Genomic DNA, 11,972 nt, shown 5'->3' on the forward strand with positions numbered 1-11,972 from the left:
TTCTGGACTCCCCCGCCATCGGGAACATCCTTCCTGCATCTAGTCTGTCTAGTCCTGTTAGAATTTTATAAGTTTCAATGAGATCCCCTCTCATTCTTCTAAACTAGTGAATATAAGCCCAATTTCTCTTCATATGTCATTCCTGCCATTCCAGGTATCAGTCTGGTGAATCTTCGCTGCACTCCCTCCATGGCAAGAACATTCTTCCTCAGATAAGGTGACCAAAACTGCACACAATACTCAAGGTGTGGTCTCACCAAGGCCCTGTATAACTGCAGCAGACATCCTTGTTCCTGTACTCGAATCCTCTCGCTATGAAGGCCAACATACCATTTGCCTTCTTAACTGCCTGCTGCACCTGTATGCTTACCTTCAGTGACTGGTGCACAAGGACACCCAGGTCTCGTTGCACTTCCCCTTTTCCCAATCTATTGGCATTCAGATAATAATCTGTCTTCCTGATTTTGCCACCAAAGTGAATAACTTCGCATTTATCCACATTATATTGCATTTGCCCAATCACCCAACTTGTCCAAATCATACTGGAGTTTCTCGGCATCCTCCTCACAGCACACACGCCCACCCAACTTTATGTCGTCTGCAAACTTGGAGATATTACATCTAGTTCCCACGTCTAGATCATTAATATATATTGTGAATAGCTGGGGTCCAAGGACCGATCCCTGCGGTACCCAACTCGTCACTGCCTGCCACTTGGAAAAAGACCCGTACATTGACATGTACTGGACACGTGTAGCTGCCCGGTCAGCATCAGGTGAGGCTACTGCATTGCTGCATCCAGGTGGCCACAGTTCAAAGGTGAACCTGGAAAATGAGTTTTAGCTGGCTATTCGACCATCGGGGGCATCACGAGCAAGCCTGAATGTGAATTTTCCACAACCGCCACTCAAACGCGGACTGATCGTTCCCTCCTTAAGCCAAGGACACGGGTCGGTTCAAGACTCCAAGTAGTTGTCCCCCAGGTCCTGGACAGCGATCAGGGCAGAGACCGGCGGCCAGTCTGGCCTTCCCTGGGTGCGAAGGAGACCTGGAATGTCCGTGTTGAAGCTCGGAGAGGGACAATTGGGAGAACCAGCTGGCGATCGAGGAACGGAGCTGGGATCCTCGCTCTGCTGATTTGTTGCTGCCCTTGATTCCTTGTGGCATTTACGACACGAACTGGACAGACAAGGGATGAATTGTTGGAGGAGTCTGTACTCGCCTGGTTCCATTCTTATCGAATCATAGCCAGAGAATCACCTGCAATGGCTTCTCTTCCTGCTCCTGCATCATTGCCGCTGGTGTCCCCCACAGATTATCCTTGGCCCCTGTGGTAAACCACTGTTTGTATTCCTGTTTGTCCTGTTTGTATTCCACTGTACATGCCTGGACATGCCTCGGCTGACTCCTCCCACAGGTCCTAGTATAAAGGTGACTGCTCCCCAGCCCTTTGTACCCTGGACCGGTCGACCACACGAGGCAGACCTCCATTCTGTTGTTAATAAAAGCCTTTCGTTACTCTTCTAACTCTGTCTTTTATGAGTAATTGATAGCGCATCAGCCCACTCCTATTTCTCATCTACATGTTGCCCCTTGGTGACATCATCCAAAAACACAGTCAGTTTCCACATGTACACTGACAACACCCAACTCTCCCCAACTCTCCACAGTCACTGCTTGTCCAACATCCAGTATGGGATGAGCAGAATTTTTCTCCAATTAAATATTGGGAAGACTGAAGCCATTGTTTGAGCCCCAGCACAAACTTCGTTCCCTAGCCATCGACTCCATCCCTCTCCCCAATATCTGTCTGAGGCTGAACCAGACTGTTCGCAACCTTAGCATCATTTGACCCCGAAAATGAGCTTCCAACTACATATCCGTGGCATAACTAAGACCGCCTACTTCCACCTCCCTAACATTGCCCATCTCCACCCTCCCTCAGCTCATCCCACTACGCCCCAGCTATCTACATTCCTCATTCTACCCACTTTATTATAAAATCACTCAACCATTGGTGGCTGTGCCTTCAGCTACCTGGGTCCCAAGCTCTGAAATCCCCGGCCTAAAAATTCTCTCCTTTAAGACGCTCCTTAAAACCTACCTTTTTGACCAAGCTTTTGGTCATCTACCCTAACTTGTGGCTCTGTCAATTTTCTGTCTTAACACTTAAAGCACCTTGGATAAAGGAGCTATAGAAATACAAATTGTTGTTTAGGTCAAACAATGAAGCCCCACAGACAACTGTTCTACCGCATCACAGTCTTGGCTCAGAGAGACCCCCAGAGGGATGTGGGTGTTGCTGGCAAGGCCAGCATTTATTGCCATCTTTAATTGCCCTTAAGGTGGTGGTGAGCTACCTTCTTGAACCACTGCAGTTGGTGAAGGTGCTCCCACAGCACTGTTAGGGAGGGAGTTCCAGGATTTTGACCCAGCAGTGATGAAGGAACAGCGGATATATTTCCAGTTCAGGATAGTGTGTGACTTGGAGGGGAACTTGGTGGCGGTGTTCCCCTGCGCCTGCTGCCCTTGCCCTTCTCGGTAGTAGAGGTCGCAGGTTTGCAAGTTGCTGCAGTGCATGTTGTAGATGGTACACACTACAGGCACTGTATGCTGGTGGTGGAGGGAGTGAATGTTTAAATTAATTATTTCTGTGCTGTTATTTTATGAACTGGAGTCTGATAATCTATACTTCTGTGCAGGGGCCCTACCCCAGGGGATCTACACAATTGGCCTCCTTTCCATGGGGTTCAGATACTGATGAGGCCAAGAAATGTGCAATATCCAACATTTCAAATTTCTAACCAAGAAAGATGCCAACACTCACCCAGTGTGATTGGTTACAGCCAGATATAGCTACAAAACAGAGAAATGACAAGAGTGAAATGCAACTCTCTTCCAGCAGCATGAAGCAGCCTGGCTAGAGCAGTCTGTCTGCCACACAAGAACTTAGTTACACAGGAACCATCATCCAGCACTGGTCAAGAAACTGCAGCACAAACTCAAGCATTGTTGCAAGTTTAAAAAAGTGGCTTTTTATTTAATAGACATTTTCAAACATTTCCATTCTAGCCTTTAAAATTGTTTAAATAGCAAGTTAAACACCCACCTTCATATATGAAACATGTTATAAATTTATAAATCTGATAAAATATTCAGTCCTTGGTGAGGAAGGTTACAAATAGAGAGTGCGCAAACATGTGCAGTTTGGAGCTTAAAATTCTGGGACATACTTATTTTTAATCCATCTCTTCACTGGGTCAGGACACATGGCAGACTAGTCAATGGATCATACTCATCTGGATTGCCAGAAAATTAGCTTCACAATAAAAGTTAACAAGTAAGAAAGGACAAGAGAGGCCAAGCTCAGATCATCGCTTGGTGTTCACCCAGTGATAGCGATCGACTAGAGGAACAGAGAATATGGTGGTGTATGTTTTGTAACCGTTCTGGGGCGGGTAGTAACCATTGTAATCTTCTGCAAGTGTCTTCTTGCGATTAAACCTGGGACAGGCTGCAGAGTGAAGGTAATTATTATTCTGCAAAAGAAAGTAGATTAAGTTTCAAATTTAAAACAGGGAGAGCCAATTTTAAAAATAAAGTTAGAATTACAACAAACAGGCCAGTTGGCCCAACTAGTCAGTTAGTGTTTATTTCGGCAACATCTAAATTTGGACCCACTTCCTCTAGCCGTGTCTGAATCTTTGTTCAGTGAACAGAAGTGGCCTTTGAGCTGAATCCCTGGGAGACAGTACAACCAATCCAATTCTTTCTTCTCCCCCCAATTCCATCCCTCTTCATCTTCTCCAATAGTCGTCTCCTGTGTGGTATCTTGTCAAAGGCTTTTTGAAAGTCCACATCCACTCCATTTCCCCCCCATCAATCCTATCTTTCACCTCAACGGATTAGGTTTGTCAAAGTTCCTTTCTGTAATCAGCGTTTGCCATTTCTAATTATTGCCTTCATACTCATTTATCAATTTCATCTTTAAGATTCCAAAATTTTCCCTATCACCAATTAAACTAATTAGCCTATTACCCAATCTACCTTTGTGAAAGTGGTATCAGCCACTACCCACTCAATCCGGAAATAGAAATTGGGGACTTCCACTATTTCATCACCCCATTTCCATCAGGATCCTCTAGTTTAACTCCTCCAATGCTTTACATCAGTCACATTTCTTCCAATATCCTCTTTTGTAAATTCAAAGTGAAATACTCAAATGTCCCTGCCATTTCAGTTCCGCTACACTCACTGCCCCCACCTCAACAAAATCTTTACTGGTAATTTGTATAACATTTATATTGCAATTTTCCACCATATTCCTTTTTGCTTTCTATATCCACCAGCCAGGCCATTTTTAATTTCTAATCTATTCATAGCATTCTGAAACAGTCTCCTTTTTAAATGATTCTTTGCAATTTAAACAAATATCCCATTTTTGACCAATAGTTCTGTGCACCAATTTCACTTCACTCATCTTTCTAAAAATGGGCCAGATTCCAATCTCTGCACAGATTGAACATCTTCCCAGCCCTGGAACTGCTGCCTGGAATCTGTGCCAGTTACAGGTTCTCGAGTTTCCTCTCCCATGAAGATCAGCTGCCCTCTGGTATCTCACCAAGTGCCCATAATTCACACCGGACCCTAGTCAGCAGACTATTTTGGTCAGGAGCTGCAGGTGAGCTTTCCCCCAGTGCCTACACAAGGACTCTCTGCCTGAAGAGAATGTTGGAGGCCACGCCCAGGGAGAGGAGGCCACGCCCAGGGAGAGGAGGCCACGCCCAGGGAGAGGAGGCCACGCCCAGGGAGAGGAGGCCACGCCCAGGGAGAGGAGGCCACGCCCAGGGAGAGGAGGCCACGCCCAGGGAGAGGAGGCCACGCCCAGGGAGAGGAGGCCACGCCCAGGGAGAGGAGGCCACGCCCAGGGAGAGGAGGCCACGCCCAGGGAGAGGAGGCCACGCCCAGGGAGAGGAGGCCACGCCCAGGGAGAGGAGGCCACGCCCAGGGAGAGGAGGCCACGCCCAGGGAGAGGAGGCCACGCCCAGGGAGAGGAGGCCACGCCCAGGGAGAGGAGGCCACGCCCAGGGAGAGGAGGCCACGCCCAGGGAGAGGAGGCCACGCCCAGGGAGAGGAGGCCACGCCCAGGGAGAGGAGGCCACGCCCAGGGAGAGGAGGCCACGCCCAGGGAGAGGAGGCCACGCCCAGGGAGAGGAGGCCACGCCCAGGGAGAGGAGGCCACGCCCAGGGAGAGGAGGCCACGCCCAGGGAGAGGAGGCCACGCCCAGGGAGAGGAGGCCACGCCCAGGGAGAGGAGGCCACGCCCAGGGAGAGGAGGCCACGCCCAGGGAGAGGAGGCCACGCCCAGGGAGAGGAGGCCACGCCCAGGGAGAGGAGGCCACGCCCAGGGAGAGGAGGCCACGCCCAGGGAGAGGAGGCCACGCCTTGAAGGAAACAGGGTTTGCACCTGAAGCAGAACTGTATCCAGTTCCAGACTCCACAGCAGGATGTTATCGCTAAGTACAGTTATTCCCATCACAGGTGCTCCATTTACAATACAGAATCTCAGGAATACATCCTAATGTACTGGAACTGGCAACATGTGCTAACCAGTCACTGCTCTAGAATCTAGAGCCAGAGATCTAAACTCAAACAGTTAGAAGTAGAAATACCCCAAGGGCCACAAGCTTTGGATCCTTCCTCATTGAAGCGAGGGGCAAATGAGCAGTCATTAGTTCCACCAGCGACTGCACTATTGCTCCAATTACATGTTCAGGAGGACATTTTGACCAATTTCTTAGCTAGAGTTTGAAATGAGGAATGAAGATTAGCAGAAAGCAAGTCAATGAGGTGACTAAAAAATGAGCATTTAATACTCAAGGTTTAAAAAAGTGCAAGTTTATAGACACGAGGCGACTTTGACATCTATAGATTTCTGCAGCAGGAATTGAATTTCCTGAACCCCCCCCCCCCCAATATGGTGATTGGCTGCCAGAAACTGCTGTACCTGGTAGATGCTCTTTGGATTAATCACAGTCGGGATGGTTTTGGGCTCCTCGCCAGAAATGCCTCCGCCCCTGAAGTGCTCCAGCTGGTAAATACTGTTGGGGTTGACGACAATCGGTATGGCCTTGGCTGTAAAGGCTGTCCTGAAGGCTCCCTCCTCCCCAGCCTGGTGGACACCATTTGCGCTGCTTACAACGGAGCTCGTACTTGGCTTCTTGCTGCAGCCCTCCTCGTCCGAGGATGTACCAGAGTAGTAATCAGAAGTAGCTCGTTCCGCAGCACTGCTAATGTGCTTGAAGATTTCAGAGTTTGTTTTATGTTCCTCTAACCTGGTCACAATGAAGGGCTGATTCTTCTCTCCACACCTGAAGCATTAAATGCAGAGTTTAGTGCAAAGTCAGTCAGACTGGGGAGAGGCAATTAGCAGAGGGCCAGCAACAAGACTGAAGTCATTTTATTGCCAGTCCGGATCGGTTTCCAAGAGCAGACCACAGCCCTCGACTCCTTGTCTGCCCAGCATCTTGCTAAAATTGAATGTCAATTCTGGTCAATTCTCGGTTACTGTAGTCGAACCTTCGAGAAGTCACTGCTTTTTTGTGCAGAGCAGGAAGGTCACTGTGCCAAACTAGATGGGAGAAACCTCCCTGCCCCAAATACATAGTCACCCACACTATAGGGATGAGGAAAGAAAGTTGCTGAAACCACTGAGGTGCCAAACGGGAATTGGAATGTTTTTCCATCTAGACATTTTATTAACTGGAGTTTGTACACAGCGTTACAGCACAAACAGGCCATTCGGCCCAACTGGTCGGTGCCGGTGTTTATGCTCCACAAGCCTCCTCCCACCCCCTTCATCTCACCCTCCCTCGTGTTTATCTAGCCTCCCCTTAAATGCATCTGTGCTGTTCGCCTCAATCACTCTGTGGTAGCGAGTTCCACATTCTCACCACTCTCTGGGTGAAGGGATTTCTCCTGAATTCCCGATTGGATTTATTAGTGACTGTCTTATATTGATGGCCCCTAGTTCTGGTCTTACCCACAAGTGGAAGCATCTCTACGTCTACCATTTCATAATCTTAAAGACCTCCATCAGGTCACCCCTCAGCCTTCTCTCTAAAGAGCCCCAGCCCGTTCAATCTTTCTCGATCGGTGTACCCTCAGTTCTGGTATCAGCTGTTAAACCATCAATTAAGGGAAGACTGAAGGAACGTAACTGGTTCGAATCCCTCAATGATTGCATCCAATTGTCAATCATCCTATTTGAATCTGCAACTAATTCATGAAAGCCACATTAGATTTGTACGCCGCTATTTCATCTCTGACGGACTCAGGTCCCGTCAAACACCAATCATTAACCAATGGAAAGTTCCCAGAGATTCACACTCTGGGCTTTGCTTCAAGCACCAACTGCTTCCATCAAGGACCAATCATGAAGCAAGTCTGGGCAGCAACTTGTGACGATTTTAACAATTGATCAACAGTTAACCTGGGCACAGTCCGTCACCTCGCCTGGACTGGTCTCAATCACCCGAGGGGAATTTCAGATCCCACCGCCTCCCCTTATTGGACGCCGAGTTTTGTCTGAGGAGATGAGGCGAGGCTGGGCTGGGCGGCAAGGGGATGCGTGTCGTCAATGCTCCAGGAATTCCCATGTGGGGCAGGCGTGATGGACCAGCTGGTCTTTGCCTGCTTGACATTTATACAATGCGAACCATTGCTACTAAAACATTCCCAGCCTCACCAACATGTGCCAGTGGAGTGTAGGATGGAAACCAGGACAATCCTAGGGACAGCAAGCCAGACCATTTAAGAAATTAAATGAACCCTTACCTACACCACACTTCATACGGATCCACCCAGATGGTGAGTTCTTTTGGCAGGTCTAGACAGGAGTACTCAATATCGCTTTCTACACAGGCCTGCAGAAGGACAGGATCCAGAGGCTGACTCTTGTTCACTCTAATGCACCTTGGAAGGGAAAAAGATCATTTCATCAGGAGAACTCAACACGATAGCATCTCTTAACTCGGCCAATGGTCAGCACCAAGTTACCATCGTCCTCAATGTAGCTTCAGAGAGAGAAGGTGGCAAAACGTCATGGCTACAACACTGATCACCCCACTACACCAAGGCTCTGGCTTCAAACCACAAGCTTTCCATTTTAGAGGGTCTATTGATTTCAATCTCCAGATCAAGACCAATTAAAAATCTATTTTCACCCATCTCTTTTGCAACACTTAACTTATTAGGAAAGAAAAGTTGAACTACAACCAAATAGTTCACATTCTGATCCATCTACAGATGGGTTCCATTAGATGTTTGAACCATGGTCATCACCTCCATTTCGCATGTTAAAATTTTTGCTGGAAGTTGCAACATTGGTAGTTTTCTGGTCCATTATCTTCATCCAATACAACTCCTCAGATCAACAAGAGCTAAAATCAGAAACTGGTGCACATCAGCTGTTGGCACACAGATCCCCTGCAAAGAAATGCCAACATCAACTGATGCAGCCTCCTTGCCCCCACAAGTCTGAGAATAGCAAGTGCCTCACGACTCAGCACCATTTTCTAAAAGGCACAAACCCAGTCAGGAGTCCATTGCTTCAAGTTCAGATTCATTGTTGATCACCCCCCACCACCGCCAGTCATTGGGTCCTGGGAGCTTAAGTTGTTTTCTATCAATTACAAGTCTTCAGAAATAATGACTCCAAACTTGCCCAGTCAGGATGGGGGATCAGTCCCTACCTGTAGGCTTGTCCCTTGACTGGGTTTCCCCAGTACCAGTGATTCTTGTATTTTTCAAACAATAACTTTGTCAGTTTGCTGCCAAATCTCTCCATCTTCTGTTTGCTAAGTTTCTCATTTTTCTTCACCAGTCGAATGATGAAAACCACCGTGGCAGCAATTTCCTCCTTCATTGTTTTAAACTCAGCAGCACCTGGAAAGTTAGCCAGTGTTAGATGCCATTTAACAGTTAGATCCCCAGAGCTTCAACATTGTTGAACCCACCGACCTCACCACTCCCTCCTATATAGAGCAGGGAGACCACAGAATCCAGTTCACCGAGGTTATCAAATTAAGACAGCAGATAGTAGCTAGTTACTCCACTAGTTTAAAGAAAGTTATTCAAGTATCATTTAAAAAGGACACCAGTCACTCAGTTTGAGCTGCTTTGTTTCAATTGGCCATTTCAGCTCAGTCAGGCTAGCTAGGGCAGAAATAATCTCACTTATTTGCCAGAGTTTTACTTTTTAAAAAGTTGCAAAACCTATAAATTACTTCTGCTAATTGCCTTTTTGCTTTAAATTCAAATGGAGCAATAAAAGACTTGCATTTCCATAGCACCTTTCACAGCCACCAGACAGCCCAAAGCACTTTACAGCCAATGAAGTACTTTTTGAAGTGGAGTCACTGTTGGAATGTCAGGAACACAGCAGCCAATTTGTGCACAGCAAGCTCCCACAAACAGCAATGTGATAATGACCAGATAATGTGTTTGTGATGTTGATTGAGATAAATATTGGCCAGAACACCAGGGATAACGCCCCTGCTCTTCTTCAAAACAGTGCAATGGGATCTTTTACATCCACCAGAGATCAGACGGGGCCTCAGTTTAACATCTCATCCGAAAGATGCACCTCTGACAGTGTAGCACTCGCTCAGTACTGCCCCTCCGACAGTGCAGCACTTCCGCAATACATGTATTTAGTGTCAGCCTACATGATGTGCAAGGCCTGGAGTGGGACTTGAACCCATAATCTTAATCAGGCAAGTGCATACCATCACTGAGCCAAACTGTCATTTAACACAGCAAAGTAGGAACTGAATGCTATGAATTTTAATTGAATAAATAGTACAATCAGGCCAGGAGTCTTAAACCTAACAAACGAGAGCACTTCACTCAGTGTAGATACACAATAAGCAGTTCCTTTAACTTGAAGCTGCAGCAATCAGGGTATTAAAAAAGGGGAGGAGCTACACGACCAGTAAATGAGCCACAACAATCAGATCAAATCCAATTATAGCCAATCAGCTCAGCCTCACTCCCTAGGACACCCTTCCAATCTCCCACATTGTGGGTAATTCTACACTATTCCCAACATACACATTTATCACTGAAGTTATAACACCAGTCACTTACATTAGAGATCACAGCAGGAGGTAAATAGTCTCTCCCCCAAAAAGTTTCACCTAAATGAGCAGGTGTTCAAGTTCTTCCGCCTCCCTATTTAGAAATTGGAGCAGTCCCAGTACCAGTAGCAGTGCTGCAATCGATCAGTGAGCTGGAGGTTTAATCACAGTGCAATAATTGAGCTCCGAGCTCCCCCTACTGTCTAATCACTGAAGCACAGGCCACAAGTTTAAAAAGGTTTCCCTTTCACCCCACATTGTCACTCCTGCCAACTCCCAAAGACACTGTCCACCTCCCACAGGTAGCAAGTACTTCACCCAACAGGTCATTCTTCATTCATTTGCCTAAACAATGTGTCAGTAGACTATCATACCATGGGGTGCATCACAACAAAGGCCAATTCCATCCTCACTCAGACACTTCCCATCCCAGCAGCTCCTGGACAGTCAGGACAACCAACTCACTGCTCCAATTCAAGGACAGAGGCCAACTGGAGCACTCCCACCACCAATCTGGCCAAGATCAACTAACAGTCAAACCTGGCTCCCTTCCTACATTAGCTGAAACATCAAGACCCAGGAAAGGGGCAGGGTAGCAAGACCTGAAGCTTGATTAACAGCCAGCTTTAGAAAGCACTAGTACGATAGCAAAATACTGCAGGCCTCCGATCTACTTTTCTTTCTAGTTTTGAAGAAGGGTTCGACCAGAAACATCAACTCAAATTTCTCTCCACGGATGTTGCCTGACTGCTGAGTTTTTCCAACATTTTCTGTTATTTTAGAAAGCACTACAGTGTCTGGGGGAAGTGGCAGTGGGAGGGTGGCTGCAGGGGTGGAATAGGAGGACACAGAAGGAGAGTAGGGCAGGTACTTTAAACGAAGGAGGAAACTGGTTGAAGCTTGTGTTTCTACGTGAACAGAAATTAACAAACCCCCCCAGCTCCAAAATACACCCAACACCCTGGAACCATCTGACCTCAAAGGAACACAGAAAACCAAACTCATTTAACAAAACGACAAACTAGTTCTCACTGGGAGCTTTGCGCCTCTCCACCTACCAACAACACTCAGTCCTCCATTATCCAAATCCCATGGGGAGGGACCTTTATAGGGGAGGGAGGATCATGGGACGGCCACCAATTCCACAATTTCTCAAAGAGACAGAAATTGGCAGAAGCCCCAAACCTCACTGATATACAACCGGTCATTTTGTGGTATTTTTATCTTGTTTCCCTGAATTGGTTAGGCAGTGTCCTGGGCAAATATTTATCCCTCAACCAATATCACTGAAAAACCCCCAGATTATCTGGTCATTATCACATTGCTGTTTGTGGGATCTTGCTATGCGCAAAATGGCGGCCGCGTTTCTTACATTACAACAGTGAGAGGGCGTGATAATAAAATCATTTAAAAACTGGGGGAGGAAAACATAAGTGATGGTCATTAGCAGGTGAGTCACTGACAGCCCGTGTAGCAGGAGGAGTCCCGACTGTTTGTTCCAGGTTAATATCACAGTGCTGCAGTGCTGCGATGTCGCCACCGGAGGGCGACACGAGGTGGTCTCTGGATGGCGAAGCTCCAACAAAACTGCAAAATTGTTCTTTGTAAACAGATTTAGGATTTCATCACCTAACCCACAGGTTCCCCCGCAGCCTGGAAATTTAATCTAAATGCTTTTGTTCCCCGGTTTTCTCTCATTACTCCCCTCCTCCCCTGAAGGTGGGACTCTTGTTGGGATATGAGAGAAAGGCTTGCATTTCTATAGCGCCTTTCACGACCTCAGCACCTCCCAAAACGGTTTACAGCCAATGAAGTACTTTTGAAGTGTGGTCA

The 11,972-nt window shown here is 47.2% G+C and overlaps 1 protein-coding gene across 2 annotated transcripts; it reads right to left on the reverse strand.

Annotated features, from left to right (window-relative positions):
- Positions 1–3,019: 3,019 nt before the first annotated feature.
- On the reverse strand, positions 3,020–11,260 carry btg4 (B-cell translocation gene 4). Of its 2 annotated transcripts, none has more exons than XM_085967647.1 (5): positions 11,198–11,260; positions 8,754–8,946; positions 7,837–7,974; positions 6,008–6,371; positions 3,020–3,539 (listed from the first exon to the last, which is right to left on the reverse strand). In XM_085967647.1, the coding sequence occupies exons 2-5, from the start codon at positions 8,924–8,926 to the stop codon at positions 3,372–3,374; spliced, it is 843 nt and encodes a 280-aa protein (XP_085823773.1). In that variant the 5' UTR covers positions 8,927–8,946; positions 11,198–11,260; the 3' UTR covers positions 3,020–3,371. The 2 variants fall into 2 exon arrangements, with proteins under 2 accessions (XP_085823773.1, XP_085823772.1); XM_085967646.1 differs by lacking the exon at positions 11,198–11,260 and adding an exon at positions 10,150–11,051.
- Between the last annotated feature and the right edge of the window lie 712 nt (positions 11,261–11,972).

This window comes from Somniosus microcephalus, chromosome 26 (genome assembly GCF_052327205.1).
Source record: "Somniosus microcephalus isolate GS21.2 chromosome 26, FLI_Smic_1.0, whole genome shotgun sequence".
In the NCBI taxonomy this organism is placed as follows: Eukaryota; Metazoa; Chordata; class Chondrichthyes; order Squaliformes; family Somniosidae; genus Somniosus; species Somniosus microcephalus.

Excerpts from the sequence above, each read along its gene's own strand:
- btg4 (XM_085967647.1), bottom strand. The coding sequence starts at position 8,926 with ATGAAGGAGGAAATTGCTGCCACGGTGGTTTTCATCATTCGACTGGTG. Across the intron at positions 7,975-8,753 it reads GTCAAGGGACAAGCCTACAG|GTGCATTAGAGTGAACAAGA; the intron begins GTAGGGACTGAT and ends TTCCCTTCCAAG. Across the intron at positions 6,372-7,836 it reads CCGTATGAAGTGTGGTGTAG|GTGTGGAGAGAAGAATCAGC; the intron begins GTAAGGGTTCAT and ends TTAATGCTTCAG.